The sequence below is a fragment of the Euprymna scolopes genome, chromosome 36 (genome assembly GCF_053919585.1).
Source record: "Euprymna scolopes isolate OS-2025 chromosome 36, ASM5391958v1, whole genome shotgun sequence".
Classification (NCBI taxonomy): Eukaryota; Metazoa; Mollusca; class Cephalopoda; order Sepiida; family Sepiolidae; genus Euprymna; species Euprymna scolopes.
This window is the reverse complement of record NC_136517.1, coordinates 71,959,149-71,985,765: the sequence shown is the minus strand read 5'-3', so window position 1 is coordinate 71,985,765 and position 26,617 is coordinate 71,959,149. Positions and strand designations below refer to the sequence as shown.

At 37.4% G+C, this 26,617-nt stretch overlaps 1 protein-coding gene across 1 annotated transcript in view; it reads right to left on the bottom strand.

The window, feature by feature from the left end:
- Positions 1–26,617, bottom strand: part of LOC145260584 (uncharacterized) — a 222,910-nt gene that overhangs the window by 15,640 nt on the left and 180,653 nt on the right. Inside the window, exon 10 of the mRNA XM_080118861.1 lies at positions 20,230–20,325. Coding sequence (XP_079974987.1) covers positions 20,230–20,325 — 96 coding nt within the window. The remainder of the gene's footprint in view (positions 1–20,229; positions 20,326–26,617) is intronic.

Genomic DNA, 26,617 nt, shown 5'->3' with positions numbered 1-26,617 from the left:
GTCTACCTTCTGGTTTGAGCAATATTCTTATAGAAATCTCAAAGATCCGAGGGGTATGAATAATATCGGGCACAAGTGTATATATATATATATATATATATCGGGTAATGTAATACCTAATTTTCAACTTTTAATTATTTAAATTTAAGATCTAATTTCGAAAAAATGTTTTTTTTATATGAATCGATTTTAATTTGAACCCCATTCAATTTTAAAATCTCTTTCCTTATGTATAAAAACTTCAAAATCTGTATTGGTATCGGTTAAAAACTTAAAAATTCGTTTAATTATATCGAACATTTAAAAATTTCCAAAAATACGTTTAAAGTTTTAAAAAATATATTTTTAATTATATCGAATCACGTTTAAAAATTTCGAAATACGTTTAAAAATTATTTTTTAAAAACCCAAATCTTTCAAGGTTTGGGGAAGTGAGTATTTATCTATCCTAAGTGATTTCCCTAGTTTATTAACATTATTATATTTTTCTATAGTTTTAAATTCGAAATAGATTATAAATTACATTTATAAAATATAATTTTTATATATATATATATATATATATATATATATATATATATATATATATATATATATATATGACATTAATTAAAAATCTATAATACAATTGCGATTAAAATCCAAGATCTTAAATTTAAATAATTAAAAGTTGAAAATTAGGTATTACATTACCCGATATATATATATATATATAGATAGATAAAAAAAAAAAAAAAAAAAGGGGGGGGGGGATTAAACAAAACGAGATTTGAACGTGGATTCGCGAGGTATATATACTTCACACTTCCGGTTATAAGATAGACGAATATTGGCTGAAGAGAGCTTGATAAGGATACCTTAAACGGGCCTTATTATCGGGCTTGAAACCGACGGTAACAATGACCTGTCTCAACTAACAACTTTCTGTACACAATATATATATATATATATATATATATATATATATATATATATATATATATATATATAGTCTTTGAAGTTTTTAACCTTTAAAACTATACAAAAAAATATTTTTTATCATTCGTTAGAAAACCATATAGTCAGTAAGTCATTTAATCACCTGCAATCACTGCATCAACTCGCTCTCGAATTTACTATAATACCAATAATTTATTGTTCAAGGGATCATCAGTTGTTTACCATGAAACACAGTTTCGGAGATTTAAAAACAAAACAGTATATTACATCATGGCTCCCCAAAAGTGTTGATCAAACACCACCACCCTTAATCTTAGGAAGAAGACATGTTACAAACATTTTATCCAATTTCCTATTCTTAATTGCAATTACTAACCTTTTCATACTATAAAAATGAATTTCTTACCTGTGCGATTCATCAATTTCCACATTTAAAATGGATTATATTTATTTGCTGTCCACTCAGCAAAATGTGGCAAAAGGCCGGAAAGTGGTAACCCAGCAGGCTCCCCTAAAGAAGGGGCACTCCTGCAATTTAAAAAATTGCCTGAGTAACCCCGTCGGCATTCCCCGGTCGGGGCGCCTCAGGCAGCAAGCAATAAACTTGCCCCACCGGAAAGCCCAGTGGCAAGGCCTGGGAGGGTGGACCTCCTAGGTATTACCCAGGCGGTGTACCTCAGTCCAACAGGTGCTGGGCCGGTCTCCGGCCCCTCACCTGTTGGGCTGAGTGTCAAGTGACGGATCCTTGACTGGTACTATCCATTTAAAATGGATTATATTTATTTGCTGTCCACTCAGCAAAATGTGGCACAAGGCCGGAAAGTGGTAACCCAGCAGGCACCCCTAAAGGAGGGGCACTCCTGCAATTTTAAAAATTGCCTGAGTAACCCCGTCGGCATTCCCCGGTCGGGGCGCCTCAGGCAGCAAGCAATAAACTTGCCCCACCGGAAAGCCCAGTGGCAAGGCCTGGGAGGGTGGACCTCCTAGGTATTACCCAGGCGGTGTACCTCAGTCCAACAGGTGCTGGGCTGGTCTCCGGCCCCTCACCTGTTGGGCTGAGTGTCAAGTGACGGATCCTTGACTGGTACTATCCATTTAAAATGGATTATATTTATTTGCTGTCCACTCAGCAAAATGTGGCACAAGGCCGGAAAGTGGTAACCCAGCAGGCTCCCCTAAAGGAGGGGCACTCCTGCAATTTTAAAAATTGCCTGAGTAACCCCGTCGGCATTCCCCGGTCGGGGCGCCTCAGGCAGCAAGCAATAAACTTGCCCCACCGGAAAGCCCAGTGGCAAGGCCTGGGAGGGTGGACCTCCTAGGTATTACCCAGGCGGTGTACCTCAGTCCAACAGGTGCTGGGTCGGTCTCCGGCCCCTCACCTGTTGGGCTGAGTGTCAAGTGACGGATCCTTGACTGGTACTATCCATTTGAAATGGATTATATTTATTTGCTGTCCACTCAGCAAAATGTGGCACAAGGCCGGAAAGTGGTAACCCAGCAGGCTCCCCTAAAGGAGGGGCACTCCTGCAATTTTAAAAATTGCCTGAGTAACCCTGTCGGCATTCCCCGGTCGGGGCGCCTCAGGCAACAAGCAATAAACTTGCCCCACCGGAAAGCCCGGTGGCAAGGCCTGGGAGGGTGGACCTCCTAGGTATTACCCAGGCGGTGTACCTCAGTCCAACAGGTGCTGGGCCGGTCTCCGGTCCCTCACCTGTTGGGCTGAGTGTCAAGTGACGGATCCTTGACTGGTACTATCCATTTGAAATGGATTATATTTATTTGCTGTCCACTCAGCAAAATGTGACACAAGGCCGGAAAGTGGTAACCCAGCAGGCTCCCCTAAAGGAGGGGCACTCCTGCAATTTTAAAAATTGCCTGAGTAACCCCGTCGGCATTCCCCGGTCGGGGCGCCTCAGGCAACAAGCAATAAACTTGCCCCACCGGAAAGCCCGGTGGCAAGGCCTGGGAGGGTGGACCTCCTAGGTATTACCCAGGCGGTGTACCTCAGTCCAACAGGTGCTGGGCCGGTCTCCGGCCCCTCACCTGTTGAGCTGAGTGTCAAGTGACGAATCCTTGACTGGTACTATCCATTTGAAATGGATTATATTTATTTGCTGTCCACTCAGCAAAATGTGGCACAAGGCCGGAAAGTGGTAACCTAGCAGGCTCCCCTAAAGGAGGGGCACTCCTGCAATTTTAAAAATTGCCTGAGTAACCCCGTCGGCATTCCCCGGTCGGGGCGCCTCAGGCAACAAGCAATAAACTTGCCCCACCGGAAAGCCCAGTGGCAAGGCCTGGGAGGGTGGACCTCCTAGGTATTACCCAGGCGGTGTACCTCAGTCCAACAGGTGCTGGGCCGGTCTCCGGCCCCTCACCTGTTGAGCTGAGTGTCAAGTGACGGATCCTTGACTGGCACTATCCATTTGAAATGGATACATTTTTTAATTTATCAGTCTTGTATTTATAAGATTACGGATTAATCTATTTAACTACTTATCACCCCCACTATGATTAGTATTTAGTATATTTACATTCTTATTTATTTAAAATTAGATATATAAAGGTTAAAAATATTTTTACATATATACATTTTTATGTATATATATATATATATATATATATATATATATATATATATATATATATATATATAATTCCCGCACTGATGATTGCTAAAGCATGAAACACTCGTATCTGTAGGTATAAATTATTACTTATAAATAAATAGTAATGATAATAATGATAATAAATAAATTAAATGATTAAGCTTATTAAAGTTGAGCCCTGTCTCGGAAATAAAAACAAAGTATTATGCTCGTTAGAACACTCTTGACTGCGTTACTGTTGGGCCCGCATTTGGCATTTATAGGTGTTTAATTTCCATGGCAATTGATGTTAACCCAGAATTAACGTCCTAACAAATGGAGTCAAAAGTGACTTTGTAGTTGGGCTCGAATCTCCGGACCAGTAGTAATTGTCATTTCCTGCGCTGATGATTGCGAAAGCATTTAACACTAGTGTCTATAAGTATAAAAATAATTGTATATATATATATATAATTGGATATTATGTAAATTCTTCTGTTGTAGAATGTTTGGAGAAGGTGTTTTCTCTCAGTGTTTGTGGGAATTGTGTGTGTGTGTGTTGCATATGTCAGTGTGTGTGTATGTGTGACAGGATGTGTGGATGAGTTTAGAAAAGTTATTCTTTTCCTCTGTATTCTCAAAAGGTATAGGAAGATAGCTGAGCGTAATATCGTATCTTCTATTGCTATTGAAATTTCAATCCTTTATTCTTAACGACTGAATTAAAAATGTGAATTTATTTTTTGACACCAATAATGATTTTCAAATATGGACAGTGATTTTGGTGTGCGGACGTAATGTCGTACACATCACATGCCCATTATTTTTCACTTCTTTGATTGTCTGAAAGAAACTGCTTATTAGAGATTTGGTCTAATAAAGAGTCGAAACGTAAATACAATGTTCAATATGCCACTACTCGCAACGAAAGGTATCCATAGTAATTGTCTGTGTTTTTGAGATGAGGTGTTTTCATTTATTGAGATTGTCGGACTAACTTCCTCATCTTGGTTGTTATAGGTGTTTTGTATCGAACTGGGGAACGTTTGTTAGGAGTAATAATAAAGAGTTGGGTTCGAGACTCCTAACAAACGGTTCCCCAGTTCGATACAAAACACCTGAAGAAGGCCGGAGGGCAAAACGGCCGAAACGTTGTGACTATAACAACCAAGATGAGGAAGTCAGTCCGACAATCTCAATAAATGAAAGTTATCCATATTAAAAAAAAAAAAAAAAAAATGAATTAAACAACAGAAGACACAATCCTATTTAAATATTCACTACACCAAGCTTCTAGGTCTGACCTTTACTGCTAATCTCAGATAGAACACATACATCAAATCCGCTGCCAAGGCTGCTGGAAAATGGTGGGATAATTCTACGACTTCAGTAGATATCTCACTGCTGATGCAATTCTCTACCTGCACAAGAGCCAAGTATGTCCAAGGATGGAGTTGGAGTACTGTTGCCACATCTGGGCAGGATAAGCTGCTAAAAGCAGCTTATCCTGCTTTGACAGTTCAAAATAGACTTCGTAACCTAGTGGGGGGGATGCCCTTTTCTCTTCCTTGCAACCTCTTTCCCACAAAGGAGACGTTGCAAGCCTGTATCTGTTTTACCGTTATTTTCATGGCAAATGCACGTCTATGAACCCCCCCCCAGCCTGACTTTCATAAAAACACTTGTCAAGCAGAAACCACTATTAATAATTTCCACTACTCGTTATCTGTGCCTAAACCTAAACATAGATTCCATGAATAAAACTTTCTTTCTCAGAACTGCATGCCTGTGGAACTCTATTCCGTTTTCCTGCTTTCCAACTGACTACAATATGATCGTCTTCAAGTCCAATGTAAACAAGTACTTAATGAGCAGTTCCCCTTAAGAAATCCAATTTACCAAGTTTACACTACTAACGATTACTTATGATATTGACCCATTTACTACTGGACACTCATTGACCCTTATCCTCGCGTGGCGTCAAGGCCTTGATAAGTGGTGGCTCTTTTGTGAAGCAAATGTACTGGAACGTTTGTTGTCAGTCACATTCTGGTAGTTTTTCTCGTGAAATTTCTACATTATCACTGGATGAATATTTAATATAATCAAATCTTTCTTAACTAAAAGAAAAATCCAGATCGTCCTTGATGACCGTACATCCAAATAACATCACATTAATGAAAGTGTTCTCCCCGGGGTCGATAATTGGCTTTTCATAAACAACCTCCTCGATTAAATTGTGTCCAAGATAATACCATACTCGATTCTACACACGAGGACACAACAAATGCACATGTATCCATTGTCAAGGCTGCTGCAAAAAGAAGGTGGTAAAAATCCCCGGCCAACCCGACTAGCAGCAAAATATCTCCGACGTCGAAAAACTTATTTTTTTATGATTGCTTACCTTTGGACCCTCGCCCCTGCCGCCTGCGAATGTACTGACATGCGGAAATTTAAATGTAATGTGAACAAATGTCTTGCTACACAACTCTCAACATTAGATGCCTCTTATAAATTTGGCTCCTAATAACGTCTCAGTTGCAATTTGGGTAAAAAAAAAAAAAAAAAAAAATGCTATAAAATATAATAGTGTGAATGCACCAGAATAAAAACAAATGATTCGTTGGTTTTGGTGCACGTGCACTAACTATGACCGTTTGTGAACTATCAGATCGCATGTGTGATTAAGCAGCGCGAAAACACAGCACTGAACTCATGCACGTGAATTAGTTGGGTTGGTTGAGTGGCGTCGGCTTCGTTGACGTACCAATCTAGAAATTTAACTGAGGTCATATGTGATCTTTTTTTTACTTTAGGGTGGCAACTTGTCATATCAAACTTACCTCAACTTAGTTTTATATTTTAAAGATTTTTTTTCCAACAATTGATTTGTATTTACAAAAACAAATATTTTTTATTACTAAAAATAAAAAAAAAAAATGGAAACAAAAATAATTTTTATTTTATTAACAATTTTTTTATTCGCCTAAACAAGAGAAATTGTCACTCAAACGTAAGAGGCTACTGCGAATTAGGGCCCATGTCTACAGAGTCATTCTAAGTAGAGAGTTGAGCAGCGAGATGTCTGTTCGTATTACATTTCAATTTCTGATAGTAAGGGAAACATGGAACAGGGATGGCTTCCAAAGCAGTTCGAGGGAAGAAAATTTTAAAGTAGAAATTTTTCCTATAGCTGGAGACGTCTACAGTGAAGAGGTGAGATTTTGTTGCTGGTCGGATTTGTGTGGGGGCATTTACGTAGAGAGGGCATTAATGCTGTGAGTTCATCAGATGACATTCCATTAAAGTAATTGTAAAACAAGCAAAAGATGCCACATTGCAGTGATGGGACAGAGGTTGGACCTTAATTGACAATGTGGGACCTGTTAGATTGGAGACTCATTTTGGACCCTGCCTAATAGGAAAAGATAAGTGGTTGATACTCTCATCCATATGTGGCAACAATATTCCACGCATGAACGAGTGGTGGCTTTGAAGGAAGGAACCTTTTCTAGTCTCACACAAAAACACACGTTCACATTTCAAGCTATATTACTTGTCATATACATACGCGCACACAAACATACGCGCCCACGTCCACACACGTACATATATTCACGTTCGCGTACATACACTTACATTCACGTGTACACACACACACACACACACACACACACACACGCGCGCGCTAACGTACGCACATACACGTACTCATGAACAACGTCATTTCCCCTTTCAAAGGAAATCCACACATGCGCAAAAGACCACCGGAAACAAGTATAAAAGCAAGAGACAAGCTGTTTCCAGCCCTTTTCAGACCAGCTTCCTAGCTGGGCGGTCTACAGACCTCACGCCACTTGCTACTATGTGGGACAAAAAGCTAACGGACCGTACGTACATTTATACGCTTTTTCTTTCCATGAACTGGATTGACATTCTCACTCTTTCTCTCTTTATATATACAACTTGTCCCTGAGAATACCTTCGCGTAGCTGACTGCTAACTGATGTCAACCCTCTATCCTTTGTCTTTGTCTACACGCTGGACTATCATTCTCATTTCTACTATATTACTCATTTCTCTTCCCACGCGCGAACGAACGATAGTGAGATGAACACACATTTCCTTTTCTTTCTACACCACCAGTCCCGCAACAAACGATGGTTACACCCGCGCGGACATGAACACATGTTATATCTAAAACATTCATTCTTTCAACAGTAAATAAACGACACGTTTATCTTATCCATCAATTGAGTTTTTGTTTCCTTCTTTCCGTCCGATTCATTATTTTCTTTTGTAACGGGATTAGGATTTATATATCCTAGTCCTCTACAGGTACTTGCAGATAGTAGAAATTTTCTAGCGTGGTAGAGAGAGCCTACATTCTTTGCTGCAGCCTTGGCAATATCTTCAATGTAGCTGTTCCAATTAATGTTAGATGTGAATGCAAGACGTTTGAATGATCATCTTTCATGCATAGTGTTATTAGTCATGTCAATCGATGAGTGAAAAGATTTCTTCTAATTGTCAAAGGAAAGAAGCTTTGTCTGAGTAGCATCCATTTATGTTCTCATTCCACTACAGGCAAAAAGTCATTTTCGAAGTATTCAATCATTGCATTTAATACGTGTCCGTTTGTTCTGCTTACGTATCTAGAATAAAGCATGTTTTCATCGGCAGAAATGGCCATCTTGAAGACAATTTCATCAAGGAGATCGTTTATAAATATCAGGAATAATGAAGGTTCAAGTATTGATTACTTAGCCACAACCACATTAATGTCATGTTGTTTGAATGTGCATATATATATATATATATATATATATATATATATATGATGATTGCAATGTCTTGTCAGACGAGTACCACTCCCTCAGACACTAAAATCCATGAGCCCAAAAATGACTTTTTTTTTTTTTTTTAGTACTTCTGGTGAATTCACACGCTCAAGCAGGCATGACACTGAAGATGGTCGTTGAGATCAATTATTACATGCTTCCAGCATTTCAAGCCTCTACACGTCACAACTTTTCCATCGCTACAGGACCATTTTTATAGACAAATGGCTGAGGGAGTATCTATACACAGATGATGTTACAGAGTCTGAGCTTTGTATGACAGCTAAGTCTCTCTCTCAGTTCAAAATGTTGAGATCCAGCAACAAGCAAGAGCAAGATAGCCAGCAAGTTAAACTGCAGATCAGCTTAATGCGGGTACTGGTCTCCCGTTTTATGGTTTTTTTAAATCAGAGATTTGCTTGTCCTAGAAAGGTTGCCTTTACCATGGCTTAGGGGAGCCCTATCCACCCCAACACACACACATACATACACACAAATATACACGGTGCTAGTTGGCCGTTGACCCCGAAAAAGGGTTCGTTCACCCTTTGGAAGGTCTTGTTTTTAATCCTTCAGGGAGACTATCCACCCTCCTCACCAAACAAGTCTGGTGGGGGAACCAGTTTAGTCGCCGGTGACGGGACCATGAGGCAGGTAATACTGGGTTACATGATACCAGTAGCATATAACATGTATATATACCTATATATATACATACATACATACATACATATATATACACACATATATATATACATACATACATACATACATACATACATACATACATATATACACATATATATACACATATATATATACACACACATATATATGTACATATATAAACACACATATATATACATATACATACACATATATATATACATATACATACACATATATATATATACATACATACATATATACACACATATATATACATACACACACATATATATACATAAATATATACCTACATATATGATGATTGCAACGTCTTGTCAGACGAGTGCCACTCCCTCAGACATTTAAAATCCATGAGCCCAAATGCCTGAGGGAGTATCTATACAAAGATGATGTTACAGAGTCTTAGCTTTGGACAACAGCTAAGTCTCTCTCTCGGTTCAAAATGTTGAGATCCAGCAAAAAGCAAGAGCAAGATAGCCAGCAACAAATTAAACTGCAGACCAGCTTAATGCGGGTACTGGTCTCCCGCTTTATGGTTTTTTAAATCAGAGATTTGCTTCTCCTAGAAAGGTTGCCTTCATCACGGCTTACGGGAGCCCTCTCCACCCCAATACACATATATACACACACACACACACACAAATATACACGGTGCTAGTTGGCCGTTGACCCAGAAAAAGAGTTCATTCGCCCTTTGGAAGGTCTTGTTTTTAATCCTCCAGGGATATACACATATATATACACTTACATATATATACACATATATATACATGCATACATACATACATACATACATACATATATACACACATATATATATATACATACATACATATATATACACATATATATATACATACATACATATATATACACAGACACACACACACATTATATATATAAGCCTATATACATAAGCCTGACGAATCCTATAGTGGATGAAACCCAGAATATTCAGTGTAGCTTAATCGCCATATATATATATATATATATATATATATATATATATATATATATATATATATATATATATATGTATATGTATATATATATATATATATGTATATATATATATATATATATGTATATGTATATATATATATATATATATATATATATATATATATATATATATATATATAGATAAAGGTAAAGATCAACAATAACATGATTAACCTGAGGAGTTCGGGACAAGATCACAGTGTAGTATCTGTTCTTCAGATGCTGCACTTAAATTTCTTGTTCTCTGTCAGTCGAGGAGAAATCCTTGACGACTGAGACAATTTTTATTTTTGTTCCTTTTCTCCACGTTAAAAAAACGACCCTGGTGTCTAACTCTGTCCCGTGGGGAGGTATTGTAAATAGGAACCTGAAGTGTTAATAATATAAATTGGTCTTTATTTCGATTTTGAAACGACTTACTTTCGGGAAGCATAAAACTGTCATCCACTCTTCCAAATTGTAAACAATAACATTGAGATGAAGTCACTCACGTAGGCACGGGCCAATGCTGACTCATGTCATTTAAATTGTTTTGACATTTAAAACAATAAAACAACAAACGAATCATAAAACGTAATGGAAAATGTATTTATTTTTGGTAAGGCTTGTGCTCGACGATCGCTAACAAATATTCAACTACTGGGACAGACGAGTCATATTGCTTTGATGACGTAACTAGACAAGCGCACATAGAATAAACAAATCTCTCTCTTCTATAACAAAATCTCTCTCTTTCTCTCTCTCTCTCTCTCTCTCTCTCTCTCTCTCTCTCTCTCTCTCTCTCTCTCTAAGAACAAGTACTTAATAAAACATGTTAAAAACAATTTGAAAAAGAGTTAAAAACATATTTAATTTTAAAAAGGAAACACTAAATAAATGGATAGTCCTTAATCCGCGGAGTTTCGAAGAAATACTTTCCTTCTCATTAGAGGGTAGGATTTAGCAAAATGCGGGATCGGATTTTGCTTGCAAAAGTATTAAATGAAACTACAAGTAAGTCATAGATCTTACTTGATAACAAAAAGTGAAGCAGAGGGAATAGGGTGAATAAAAAAGTGATTTCACGTGAATGGATAGTTTATTTTATATATATATATATATATATATATATATATATATATATATATATATATATATATATATATATATATATAAGGCTATATGCCTGTCTCCATATTTTAAAACTCTATCTCTTCCGAAACTAAAAAGTCGCATGAGTTTTTATGGACCATTTTTTTTTTTTAAGTCTTTAGCCGATTAAAATTGTTTTTAAGGGGTCAAAAATGGGTCAAAATTGCAAAAGCCGTTATACATTTTGTATATTCTTCTTTGTTTATTTTTAAATTTTTAATCAGTGTATATGCGTATCAAGTTGGTAAAGTGGTAACGCCACCAGCTTTGAATGTCACAGTTTGCTTTCGGTTTCGATTCTAGCTCATGGCACCCAAATACTTTTTTTTTACTTTTGAAATCACAACTCGATAATAATACATACGAAATGTGGACAAATCAAAATATCATAATTAAGCGTGTTTTACGACCGGGCAAAGCCGAATGCCACCCGCTACCACACACACACACACAAACACGCACGCATATATATATATATATATATATATATATATATATATATATATATATATATATATATATAGTGAAGCCAAGACTACTATTTCTCCATTACATGTCTCTTTCTCTCTACTCTTCCCTTTCCCCCTTCCTTCCTTCCTTCCTTCCTTCCTTCCTCCTTCCCTCAAAAATGTGACCAAAGGTTGTAACCAATCAGGACGGAGAACAGTTCTGGTGGGAAAGACAAAAAGAGAGATACAAAAAGTGTTGGAAGCAAAAAGACGGAGACGCGAGTGGTTTCAGAGTCAGGGGACAAAAATGAAAATCACGAACTTTTTATAACTCGATACCACGTGTACGCTGAAATTACTGTTATTCCTAGGTCGGTTTCTACTTCCATCTTATTAATTTCAACGACTCCCCAAAAGGGGACCCGCCGAAATGGTGACCTACCCAACAAGAATTACATTATGGTAACCGCCATATATATATATATATATATATATATATATATATATATATATATATATATATATATATATATATGTGTGTGTGTGTGTGTGTGTGTGTGTGTGTGTGTGCGCGCGTGTGTGTTTGACGAGAATAATGTATTCCGACGAAATGATAAAAGAGTGTTGGTACGGGTTTAGGTTCTTCCAAGTCCCAAAACTACCGACCAGCTTTAATAATTACTAAACGTACAACAAGTATAAACGACAAGAATTTATTAACAAACATGAAAACATGACAACACTGCAATTCAGAACATTAAGGTAAAAAGATTACTCACTTCAATAGTGGGGTTTACGGGAGGAGTGAGGACTGTATTCTAGAGTTGTACTCTGCCTGTCCAACATTGTCTTTTTTGGAGAAGAACTTTTTGCGTCCGTGCCTCATGTGTACGGACTCTCCTCTTCTTTTTTCAAGGGACCTCACTCCTTACCCTACACCGGTAATCCGGTGCTCTTATTTATTCCCCTACAGTACTCCCCCCCCAAAATACGGAGTACCTGAAATAAATGGGCAACATTTTTAATTTTATTTAAACCGTCATAAAATTTTTTAAATGTGCTGGCCATCTGACATGTCTACCTGACTGTGTCTTTTTCTTTTCTACTTTCTGAAGCGTCATATCTACCGGCATGGCGTTTGGGGGTGATACTTTCAGATATGTCTCTTCCAGTGCTGCGGGTTTTAACCTGTCTACCGAAATGTTTTGTTCCTCATTCTTGATAAGCACCTTGAAAAACTTATTTTGTCTCTCCACAACCTTAAAGGGGCCACGATACGGCGGTTGCAGGGAATGCCTCCTTTCTGTATCACGGATAAAGACGTGCGTGCAAGTCTCTAAACCCTTAGGTACATATGGGACCATGTTCCTATTCGAGCCTGAGGGAGAATATGCCATCTTGGCCATTTTTGTTGTTAGCCGGTCGACAAACGCTGTCATGTCCATAACTTTTTTTGGTGCTTCAAAAAAATATTGTGTTGGCAACTGCAATGTGGTTCCATATAGAGCCTCCGCTGCTGAGCACTCCATATCTCTTTTCACCGTTGTCCGCAGTCCCAACAATATTAGTGGCAGATATTCTAACCACCTTGTATTGTCCGTAAGCTGTGCCCGTAAGGAGGCTTTCAGACTGCGATGTAGTCGCTCGACCATGCCGTTTGCCTGGGGGTGATAAGCCGTGGTGTGTATACTCTTGGTGCCCAAAAGTTTTGCAAGTTTATGAAAAAGGTCTGACTCAAACTGTCGACCTCTGTCTGATGTAACATTTTGTGGTACACCGAATCTGGCCACCCAGCCAGCAAGGAATGTCCTGGCAGTTGTGTATGCCGTCATGTCTGGCATCGGTAGAGCTTCAAACCATCGTGAGAATCTGTCGATACATGTCAGCAGATAGCACTGACCTTCACATGTCGGAAATGGTCCGGTGATGTCGATATGAATGTGCTGAAATCTCTCATCTGGAACTGGAAACGTGCCTAGAGGAGCCCGCGTGTGACGACCGACCTTGGCTTTTTGACACTCCACACACATTTTCGCCCACGCTCTTGTATCAGCTTTTATTCGCGGCCAGACATATCGGTCTGTTAGTAGCCTTATGGAGGCATTGGCCCCTGGATGCGATAGACCGTGTACTGCCTTAAATATGTCTTTGCGTAGCGATGCTGGAACGTATGGTCGCAGTTTGTTTGTGCTTGTGTCACACACAACTTTTGTGTGGCTGGTAGGGTTGGTAATTGTCACTAGGTTCAATGAAGTTGGATTATTCTGCAGGAGATTTTGTAAATGTTCATCCTTCTGTTGTTCTTTAGACAAGGTGTCGACGTCAATTGCCGGCTGCAACAGGAAGGAATTAATTCCCCGCGATAAGGTGTCTGCTGGGATGTTGTCTGCTCCCTTGATGTGCCGGATATCCGATGTCAATTGAAGGATATAATCCATCTGGCGAATCTCTCTGGGAGAATATTTGTCCGAGGAAGACTGTAAAGCGCCTAACAGGGGTTTGTGGTCCGTGAGGATATGGAACTTCTGACCTTCCAAGAGCTGCCGGAAATGGCGTATCGCGGAGAATGCAGCTAACAGCTCTCTGGAAAATGTACTATAGCGTTTCTCAGTCTCTGTTAATTTTTTTGAGAAAAAGGAAATGGGTTTCCAGTCCGCATCACATTTTTGTTGTAGGACCGCTCCAATTCCAATTGCGGATGCATCCACTGCTAGGCACAGCTCCTGGTTGGGTTGGATGTGAGACAATTTTGCAGTCTCCTGCAACATAGCCTTGATCTTGTTGAATGCTTCTACCGCGTGCTCTGAAAATATAATGTCACACTTCCTCACATTTGTCAACAAACTTGTCAATGGTAAAAGTACTTGTGCACAGTGAGGTAAGAACCTACGATAAAAGTTTATCAGCCCCAAGAATTGACGCAGCTGCCTCATTGTGGCAGGGATAGGGAAATTTTGAATGGACTTGACCATCTCTGGTGATGGGGATATTCCCCCCTCTGAAATATGGTGTCCTAAAAAATTACTTCGGATTGACCAAAAGCACATTTTAATGGGTTTAGGACTATCCCATATTGCTTCAAACGTTCGAAGACCTGTCGCACATGACCGATGTGTTCCTTTCTAGTTTGGCTAGCAATAAGTACATCGTCAATATATGCACAGACGAATGGCAAATCTGACAACACCTGGTCTATGAACCGTTGGAATGTTTGTGCTGCATTCCGCAACCCAAAAGGAACTCGCATGAACTCGAACATCCCAAATGGGGTGATGATAGCCGTTTTAGGAACGTGTTCGGGCTCCACCGGTATTTGGTGGTATGCTCGAATTAAATCCAATTTTGTAAAAAAACGGTTATTTTGAGCCACTGCTGTCACGTCCTGGACATGTAGTACTGGGTATCTATCTGGTTTAGTGACTGCATCCCCACATGCCCGCCATGTGTTAACACCTTTGTTGACAAGATGAAGAGGTGAAGCCCATTCGCTCTTTGAAGGGCGAACTATGCCTAACTTCATCATTTGCTGAAATTCAGCTTTGGCCGCTGTTACCTTTTCTGGTGCTAAGCGCCTAGCTTAGCTATGAACGGGCGGACCCTTTGTTTCGATATAGTGTGTGGTGGAGTGTGGCAAAACGTCCCTATGGAAAGAAGGCACTGAAATTGAAGGGTATTCCTTCAAGAGACTCAGAAAATCGTTATCCTGGTTTGCATGTGCCACTGCTGGACACAATGGAGTACCAGTCCTAACTACCCCACACGCTGTGAGATGCGTTTCTGGATCTTTCAGACACTGTCCTGTTATATCCACCACCAAACCGAACGCCTGTAAAAAATCGGTACCTAAAATAGCACTGTCTTCATCCACCACTATAAAAATGTGGGTAAATGTTCTATGCAGGCCTAAATTAAGGTCCATACACTTCTCCCCATATGTGTGTATTAACGAGCCATTCACAGCTCGTAGTGTGAATTTATAGGGAGGGGATTTCTTGTCGGCTGCAGTCGCAGGAATGAGAGACACCTGTGCCCCGCTGTCCACCAAAAAGGACGTACCTGAGTTTTTGTCCACCACATACAATAGGCGGCCTGAACGATATGCACCGACAGTTGATGCCGCATTCTTCTGTCGGTTTAAGCTTTTCCCGAACTCTTGTAACTACACGGTGGGATACAGGAATTTGCCTTCTCCCCAAATCTCTTGTGCTTCCAGCAAATGGTCCTATCCTGCCTCCGTTCTCTGGAGTGGCTGCGCGCACCCCCCGCCTTTGCTTATTCTCGAGGGTAAGTCTCGCGATGTCCTCCGCCATTTTGTTCATGCGAGCTTCCAATCTGGTCTGTCCCTCCATTAGTTTGGAGAGTAGCTCGTCTTTCTCCGATGTCTGAACGCCAGCCACCGTTGCCGACCGTGTCGACATTATATCGGCAATATGGTCGGCTATCTCAGCCACTCGTTCCACTGGCATAGATTCATCTTGTGCAGCTATTACCACCTTATACTCAGTTGGTATGCGCTTTAGGAAGATGTGTTTGACAATATTATTGTCCATTGTCCCTTCAGCCAACTTCTGCAGGCGCTTTAGAAACTGTGACGGCGTGCTATCCCCCCTCGTTTCCTGTTCTAATAATTGTGAGATTCGCCTGTGTGCTGAAACTGACACAGCAGTTGTCACTCTTTCTCGTAGGGTGTCATATGGTTTCTCCGTGGGAGGAGATATAATTAGGTCTCTCACCTCGACGATAACACCCTGAGGTAATATAGTCGCCACATGGCAAAACTTTTCAGTCTGTCCTGATATCGTTTTCTGCCGAAAATATAAATTTAGCTGTGCGAAAAACAAAGCAGGGTCATTTCGTACATCCGTTGGAATCAGACTGAATGTGGGCGACGCCATTTCACATTTATTTATGATTTTTATTATTATTATTATTATTATTATTATTATTATTATTATTATTATTATTATTATTTATTTTTATCTTATTTATTTATTTATAGCGACAGTTAGCTAGATGACACCGTATAGTAGTAATAGTAGGGACAGAGCAAGAGGAAGACGAAGTGTGACGTAGTGTTCACATCAGCCAATCACGAGACTGGCGCCGCGTGCAAATTGAAGAAGACGCGGTCGGCCATATTTGTTGTGCGAGAAAAATGTGAATATCCCGATGAAAGGGTAACGATACTTGTATAAAATAAATCTCGGCACAAAAACGTAACTAGTCATTATTTATTTATTTTTTATTTTTAACTTACGTACGTAAATGTTTTGTTTATTTATTTTTAACCACTCTAACGCCGGGATTCATGTTATGGATTATTTTTATTTAAAAATAAACTTTAATTTTACGCATTTTCCTTTTGTTATTAAAACAAAAAAAAAACCTTGCCTTGCGTATTCTATGTTGCTAGTTGGGGTCACCACTGTTGGTACGGGTTTAGGTTCTTCCAAGTCCCAAAACTACCGACCAGCTTTAATAATTACTAAACGTACAACAAGTATAAACGACAAAAATTTATTAACAAACATGAAAACATGACAACACTGCAATTCAGAACATTAAGGTAAAAAGATTACTCACTTCAATAGTGGGGTTTACGGGAGGAGTGAGGACTGTATTCTAGAGTTGTACTCTGCCTGTCCAACATTGTCTTTTAGGAGAAGAACTTTGTGCGTCCGTGCCTCATGTGTACGGACTCTCCTCTTCTTTTTTCAAGGGACCTCACTCCTTACCCTACACCGGTAATCCGGTGCTCTTATTTATTCCCCTACAAGAGGAACAAACAAAGTTATGTGTTCATCAACGTTTCGTCTTATTTCGAGACTTCCTATGGATGAATGAAATTAAGAAAACAAAACACCAGTATAAATATTTGAAAATATATGTATGACCCTGTTCCATTTTAGAAACGGAAATAGTCGTTGGAAATTCAAAAAGGCGAGGGGGGTGCATAGCGCTGTCAAATAATAATACATACATATAATCAGTCAAATACACTCATTTCATTTCAGTTACACATCAATACTTAAATTATTACGGACATATTTTGTTCCAAAAAGAATTGCATCATATCTTTTTAAATATATAAACGGCTATATAACGTTATAAAAAAATCTTACTCTCTTTCACAACGCTTATCCATCCCCCCTTTTTTTAAATGAATTTCCAACGCAATTTCAGTATCGCAATAAAAACGAAACATTGATTAACACATAACTTGGTTTGTTCTTTTTTTTTCATTTCTCTCCTCTCTCTCTCTCTCTCTCTCTCTCTCTCTCTCTCTCTCTTTATATATATGCATATATATATACATATACATATACATATATATATACATATACATATACATGTATATATATATATATATATATATATATATATATATATATATATATATATATATATATATATATATAAAAGACTATATGTCTGCGTGTCTCCATATTTTAAAACTCTATCTCCTCCGAAACTAAAAGTCGTAGAGCGGCGTAGAAATGATTGGATTTTTAATGAACTTTTTTTTTTTTTTGTCTTTAACCGGTTAAAATATGAATATTACGAAACCATACGATTTCTATGAAAAAGAATAACTTGCGAGATTTCAAGGAGGAACAACGTGTCTGGTCTGGTTGCTTTTCTCAATGATGGCCAGTGTGCACGATGTACCTATTGACTTACCTGTCTGTCTGTCTGTCTGTCTGTCTGTCTGTCACTTTCTCTCTCTCTCTCTCTTCTTCCCCCGCCCCCCCTCTCTCTCTCTCTCTCTCTCTCTCTCTCTCTCGTATACCAGTTATACGTGACTTCACACTGCACAGCCACAAAGCTCCATTTAGGAGCTTTGTGCAGTGTGAAGTCAGGTATAACTGTCGTTTTGTGTCATATCCAATAATGATTTGGAGTAGAGAAAGCTTCGGTAGATGATAGGTGTGTGATATTTAGCAATAAGACAATTTTAGACAACTGACACAAGAAGGTGAAGGTTGCAACAACAAAAATCGTCCATTGCGGCTTGTTCGTCGAGTAGAACAGAACCCATCCACCACCCCTCCCCCCCCGGCACATGAAGATAGTGACTCAAGAATACCACATGCCTATAAGAAGGTATTTCTTTTAGTCCTCTTTACTTCACAATGTCGCCGCACAATTAATCTTATAGGTTGAAAAAAAAAAAAATAGAAATGTTGGGAAAAATGGATTTTGGGTATTACGATGGTTCGGGGTCGGACACCTTAACCAAGTGTGTCCGAAACTATTATTTTTTATAAAATAAATACTTCCACGGAATGTGCTCTGACGTTACTGCACTTGTACTCTCTAAATAAAAAATACTACTGACCCATCCGATTAGCTTCTAAATCCCAACCCTTCACTGTAAAGGTCCTTAAATGCCGAAAGATTCCCGCTGTAATAACATCTTTCCTCAGGTTATTTACCTTTGGAATTCCATTTCTGCTCTCTGTTTTCTCGACTGTAACGATATGCAGAATATTTTTTGCTGCCCAACTGCCAAAATATTGCTGTCAACTTCCATTTAGACTACAACATGGTCGTTTTCAAGTCTAATGATAACAAATATCTGTCAAGTGGTCCGGTTCTTACTCCTTTCATAGTACTACTCCATCATCTAACTGACTCTCATCCTCGAATGGCTTTTGGCCTTGGTAAACCATTTTTATATAATAAAAGCATCGCACCCATGTCGCCTTACCGTTTTAGCCCTTTACCACTGTAAATTACAGTGGTAATAAAGGCATATTACTACTGTAGCCCAGTGGTAATATCCCTTGGTTGGGTGTGTGTGGTAAAAATAAAAATCAGACCAACAAAACTCAGTTTTGTTGGTCTTCAAAAGGAAATAAAAACAAATAATGACATTTTTTTTTTTTATTATAATAGCATTTATGAAGTATAAGTAACAGCTTAAAAACAGAAACAAACAAAATGTATAACAAATAACTTTTATCAAATGAAAGAAAATTTAATGTTCTACTGATTTGCGTAGTTTTACAGTTTCTTTTTTTTAACGTATTAAAAAATATTTTTCATATTATTGTTTTCTTTTTTTTTCAGAATTTGTTTTCGAGCTTCGAACGCTTGTAAATGGTCAAACACCATAAGCTTCCAGATAGCTTATCTTTAGAAAAAGAAAAAAAAAAAATTTAAAACAGTTTCAGTAAGTTAAAAATATACGAATCGGTTGAAACTTTAATTTTAATTCGTTTGGTGACAGATATTAGTTGCAATTTTTGATTTCTCGGTTGTTAAGCTAAAAGATCCAACTGATAACCGCCATGCTGGATGATGACTCGGCAAACATACAGATATCGACGAAATGTTATTATATTGAAAACAACCCCCCCCCAAAGAAAACAAAAAACAAAAAACAAAAACCCTGTAAAATAGTTTTAGAACATTAAAACTATGCAGATCGATGAAAGATTAAATTCTATTGCATTTGCTATAAATTATTTGTTGTTTTCGGTTTCTCGGCTGTTAACCATACTACATGATTGCCATTATAAAATCTCCCACTTGACGTAAGTGGGATACTTCAATTAGCATAAAAAGCAATGTAAATAAATTTACCGCCAAGTCGAAACGTGTAATTGCGCAGTTCTCATTAGCACTGATTGATGTTGCCAAGGAGATGGCCCCGGTGGTCATAATAGGATTTTTGCCCAACTGAAATAGAAAAAAAATCCACATAATATGTATGATTATGTACGCCCATCAGTTTCTCAGCTGACGGATTAAAGAGTTGAACTTGGTTTTACACACACACAAGGTGCACGGTGCAGGGACATGGGTGGGGACGTTAATAGTGATCAAGAAGAGCATGCAGTGTACTCTGCCCGGTTTTATGGGAAGATAGAGATGCGAAACAAACGTAGAAAGTTAATTTCTCTATAAATTATTTCTCGAAATGCTTAGACTCTCATTTGAATTTATTCGGTTTATTATCGAATGAAAATGGGATGGAGTCAAATCAATAGGTTCGTCCCAGAAATAAAGAAAAACATGATTTCATATAAATGTTCGAATTTTACAAATTCTAACGAATGAAAACGATTGTTTTAATACAAAATTCTTATAAAAAGAAGCAACGCGACAGCCGGAGAGAAGAGAGACTCCAATAGTCTGGAATAGAACGCAGCACGTCATAACGCCCCTCTCCCACTTCTTCGAGGCTAATTGAGATAAATAAATACTCAACTCACACACACACAGATGTTCATATATATTTATATATTCACAGGGTTTCCTGAACTCAGCACACACTAACGAAAGATCAATCTTAAACCCACTCAGACAAGTCCACATACATTCACACACAAAACAAAGTATATAGACACAATGTTAGTCTGTGCAATTCCTACAGCTACGTACTTAAAGAACAGAGCTATTAGACTTGACATAGTGAAAGAAGCAACCCTAGTAGAAGTTAGTGTCCCGAATGATGCTGGCTTAAACAAAGCTGAGAAGGAAAAGATAACGAAATACTGAAGTACGACATGAAAAGAAAGAATCGGCGGAAGGGCTTTATCATTCCAGTAATTATAGGAACAATCGGATTCACGAAAGAGAATTTCAAAAATTATGTGGTAAATATGTTGCAAGAGATACTCAAACAATTGCATTTGCAGTCATGATTATATTTATTGGCACTGCCCAATAAAAACCTCATTTTGTCTTAAAAATCCTTCAGAAAAGGATTAAATCAAAGGAAATCACAAAGTATAATATATATTTTGAACTGCTCTTTCCAACTCAACAATCGAATTTCCAAAAAAATGAACAATAAAGAAATTACAAACGATATTTCAAAATTCATTTGTTCAAAATTATTGGCACTGTAATTCTAATGATCTTTAGCCTTAATTACTTGCTGTAGTCGTTTATTATAGTTTTCCACTTGTAGCATTCTTCAGCAGTAAATTTATCCCATTCCTCCTGAGCGAGATTCTTAGTATTCCTCTCCATTACCCTCAATTTTAAAATCCTCCACAAATTTTTAATGGGATGGAGGCCCGGGCTCTGGGATGGTCACTCCAAAACATTGATATTGTTGTCCTCAAGCCATTTCTTGGTCAGATTAGCCGAATGCTTTGGGTCATTGGAAGCACCAAGGTCGACTAAGTGACAGCTCTCAAGCAGAGTCCTTCAGGTTTTCATTCAGGATCTTAATATGATTATCCTTTTTCATGATGCCTGTGACCTTAACAAGTCGTCCTGGTCCAGTGGCAGCAAAGCAGCCCCAAAACATAAAACTGCCTCCGCCGTGCTTCACAGTTGGTATGGTGTTCTTAGGCAAGAAGGCTTCGCCAGATTTGCTGTAAACAGAAGAAACACTATAATGGCCGATTAACTCAAATTTCGTTTCGTCGGACCATATAACATGCTTCCAGAAGGCAGCATTTTTATCAATATGGTGCTTTGCAAACTCTAGCCTTGCTTCCAGATGCACAAGTTTCAACAAGGGAGTCTTCCTCGGGCGACATGTTTTCAAACCAGCTCTCTTCAAAACTCTACCAACTGTGTGTCGAGACACGTTCACTCCAGAACTTCTCTGTTCCTCTACAATCTCCCCAGCAGTGATCCTTGGGTTTTGGTTGACACGTCGAACTATTTTTCGCTCTGCTCTCGTTTTTTTTCTATACCGACCTTCCAAATTCATTACGTAACCTTGTAATTTGAACTTCTTTACGATGGCTCGAACGGTGGATTTGGGAAGGTTTAGCTTCTTAGAAAGCTTATCACAGTCCTCCCTTTTGGAATGACACGCTATCACACGCTTCCTGGGGTCTTCGCTGTGTTCCTTAGTCTTAACCATAACGAAAATTCCTCGATTTAAATGAATTCAAAGCAAACGCTGTCTAAAAATTATCTGAAAAAGAATTTTTTTAAAAAATTAACATTAAAAAAGCATAATAAGGCTACAAAAAGGTAACAAAACCATGTCAAACATGCAATTGGTTGTAATTATACTGGTCATAGATGAAAATAATAAGCCATGCCAATAATTTTGAACACAGTAATTTAGAAATTTCGTTTGTAATTTCTTTAGTATTCAATCTATATATCTATAAAAGTGAATGTGTATGTGTACATGTCCCTACGCAATAACTCTGTCAATTTTCACTCTACAGACTCGAAATTTGATATACAGGGTATGGAGATTTGGGAAAATCTTTGTAATCGGTTTTCAGCCATAAATTTAGCTGTTAAGGGGTCAAAGTTCAATGATTTGACCTTTGAGAACTCTACCAAACTCCTCCGACAATTTTGGGTATAAACAATTGATATTTTAGATATAGGTTCCTTAATAACTTGATTTGAGCCCAAAACAATAAATGTTAAGGAGTCATAATACGGGTCAAAGTTAAAAAAATTATGACCTCTTTTATGCAAAAAAAGCAAAGGCAAAAACAACAACAAAAAACAAAACAAAACAAAAACAAAACAAAAACAAAAACAAAACAAAAAAAATCCTGGAATCTTAAGAAGATCTTCACCATTCCAGTAATCATAGTAGCACCCGGACTCGTGAAAAAAGAATTGAAAAAAAACTACTTGGCGAATATACCCGGTGAACCAAGTGCAAGGGAGACACAAACACCTGAAAGTAAAGGGACGGCTAGAATCTTAAAAAGATCTCTTAGTGTTTTGGAATAGGGTGTGAATGTCTGGTATCATGGTATTATTATTAGATTATAAATTCTCTTTTGGACTCTGTCCAAGAGCGAGCGACATCAGCCTAGATGTGACAACAATACTTGATGTACAGGCGAATGGTGGCTGTCAGATGATGCGTGAGTTTCTCTAGTGTTTTTTTTTAAGTTTCACTACTGATTATCGTTTATTTTCTGTAAATATAAAAATTACAAATATTAAAAGTACTTTAATATGACGAAGAAGGCGTTTAGAAGTTTCTCGTACATATACACACGTTCACATACAGATGCACATGTGCGTGCACGCACACATATGAAGAAAGGCGTATTATTAATCACTACTGGCCCAAATAACATTCTATATCTTTTTAGCTGATTACAGCCTCCAAAACCTGAAGCAAGGAAAAGGAAGAAAAAAAAAGTTTAGAAGTCAGCGCATGAATTTAACTTAAAACGAACCCACACTTACAAACCATTTTATCGTTTTAGAGCAGTTGACGAAAATTTCTTCTTTTTGTAATAGGAAATAAATTATATGCATTTTGGATGGCTTCAACATTTTTAGGCGATCACACGTGGTTTTACGCCCTTGTCACTCGAACTTAGGGTTAGTGGTATAAAAATTTAGTTAACTGCCATAAAACGTTGGAATGGCTCGAAAATCGGAAATCATTTTACGTTAAATTTATATACGAAACTGATCTCACTGAAAAAACTTTGCGCCTAAAAATTAGAAATTCATTGAGAAGAGTGATTTAGCTGAGGGTGTGAATCTACAAATTTTATAAGAAAAATTTGTAATTTTAGTATGATACCTAATTATTCCAGGTGAATGTTTTTTTCCCACATTACGTTTTGTATTAAAATCATGAATTACGATGTAAAATATTAGGTGTTTACCTTTTTTATTGTAATCTTCAAATCAAAAAATCATAAACAAAATTACATATGGCGAATAAATCTACTTGGAAATGTATACAACTAAACATGTAGTAGAACACCGGGATACCTTGGCCTTAGGATACGTTCCCCCCCCCAGGTTACGATGTAGAATACAATGTTTTACCGACCCCTGTTTACGGTATTTGCCCTGCCTTATGGTGTTACTTATAATGTTATTTGATTATATACATGTGTATTATATACTGTACTGTATTTTGTTACTAATTTTTAATGCTGTATCCTGGGGTTCTAATATATGAAAGTGAAGACACTAACCTCAATATCGTTTAAAAAATCAACAACAAAAAAAAAAAAACTGTAAATATATAAACGATAAAAACTTAGCAGTAAATTGTCTATGGCATCATAGCGTAATGGATACAACGCTGGACTGAAATACATAAGGTCCAGGGTTCGAGTCCTAATAACAGTCAAGCCACGCTGAAGAGGGTAGGGCCCCGAAACATGCATGTACGTTGATTACTGTTTTATAAATAAATAAAAATATTATTTGTTTACGTCCAAAATAAAAAAATGGGCAATTTCTAAAAAAATATTATTTGTTTACGTCCAAATAAAAAAATGGGCAATTTCTAAAAAAATATTATTTGTTTACGTCCAAAATAAAAAAATGGGCAATTTCTAAAAAAATATTATTTGTTTACGTCCAAATAAAAAAATGGGCAATTTCTAAAAAAATATTATTTGTTTACGTCCAAAATAAAAAAATGGGCAATTTCTAAAAAAATATTATTTGTTTACGTCCAAATAAAAAAATGGGCAATTTCTAAAAAAATATTATTTGTTTACGTCCAAAATAAAAAAATGGGCAATTTCTAAAAAAATATTATTTGTTTACGTCCAAATAAAAAAATGGGCAATTTCTAAAAAAATATTATTTGTTTACGTCCAAAATAAAAAAAATGGGCAATTTCTAAAAAATACACCCGATCTTCAAGGTGAAGACACTAACCTCAATATCGTTTAAAAAATCAACAAAAAAAAACTATGTAAATATATATATATATATATATATATATATATATATATATATATATATATATATATATATATATATATATATATAGTGTAGTATAATAATACTCCAAGTTACAAATATCAAGTTTTCTCAGTTGTTTATTTATTACTTTTCAAAATGTATCCTAATGGATATTGTTTCGTATTGCTACTAACAAATCTGCAAAATTATGTTTTTGCTGCATATTTAGTCGCGCACTCTTCAGATGTTTACCTTAAAAAAAAAAAACTTATAAAAACACCATTTTGGACAACTTACATGGTTCATGTATCCGACAACGTTCCTTCTCAGCTACGAAGAATAGCATAATTTTGCAGTCGCAATACAAAACAATCTATCTATCTATATATCTATAAAAGTGAACGTGTCTGTGTGTGTGTCTGTGTACATTTCCCTACGCAATAACTCTGTCAATTTTTAGTCTACAGACTCGAAATTTGATATACGTGGTACTGAGATTTGGGGAAATCGATGTGATCGGATGTTGACAAGAAATTTGGCGATTAAGGGGTCAAACTTCAACGATTTGACCTTTAAGAACTCTACCAAACTCCTCCGACAATTTTGAGTCAACGCACTTGAAATTTTAGATATAGATTCCTTGGACATGGATCTAACTTAATTACTCAATGTGAGCCCAAAACAATAAAATTTAAGGGGTAATAATAGGGGTCAAAGTTTTAAAAAAATTGACCACTGCAGTTTCTTCCAAATTACTCAGACAATTTGTGGTCTAAATATTTGAAATTTTACATAAAGGGTATTCAGAGATAGGGCAAGATTTTTCATCAGTTTTGGTCGAAAATTTTTAGTTACCAATATATAAATGTATGTATGTATGTCTGTTTGCATGTCTGCCTAAAACATTCAATAGAGGCGACGGATTTTACCAAGATCAGTATCGTTTTAAAGTTCGACCTTTTATACGACAAATATCGAAGAATTGGCTAAAAACATTAATGTCTTCCCCTTCAACTAGGCACTTTTCTACAGAGGGGGGGCACTTTTTTCGCCGATATTTTTTAAAGTTATCCTCTCCTTTAGATTGTCTAGCCTTAATTTTAAAAAATGTCGCTTCCGGTTTGGCGGTGGTCGCAACAGCATAAACGTTAGGTTTTACTCCGTTCTTTTCCTCCTTTGCGGTACGGGTTCGAGCCTGCCTTCCTACTATCACTTTTTTTTTTTTTGCTCACCATACACATACAAACACCCGGGCAACGCCGGGCTGAAATGCTAGCATTGTAATCAAGTTTAAAGCAATGAATAACCATTCGTAACTTGGAGAATTGGGTTACATTATATACTACACTATACATGCTCT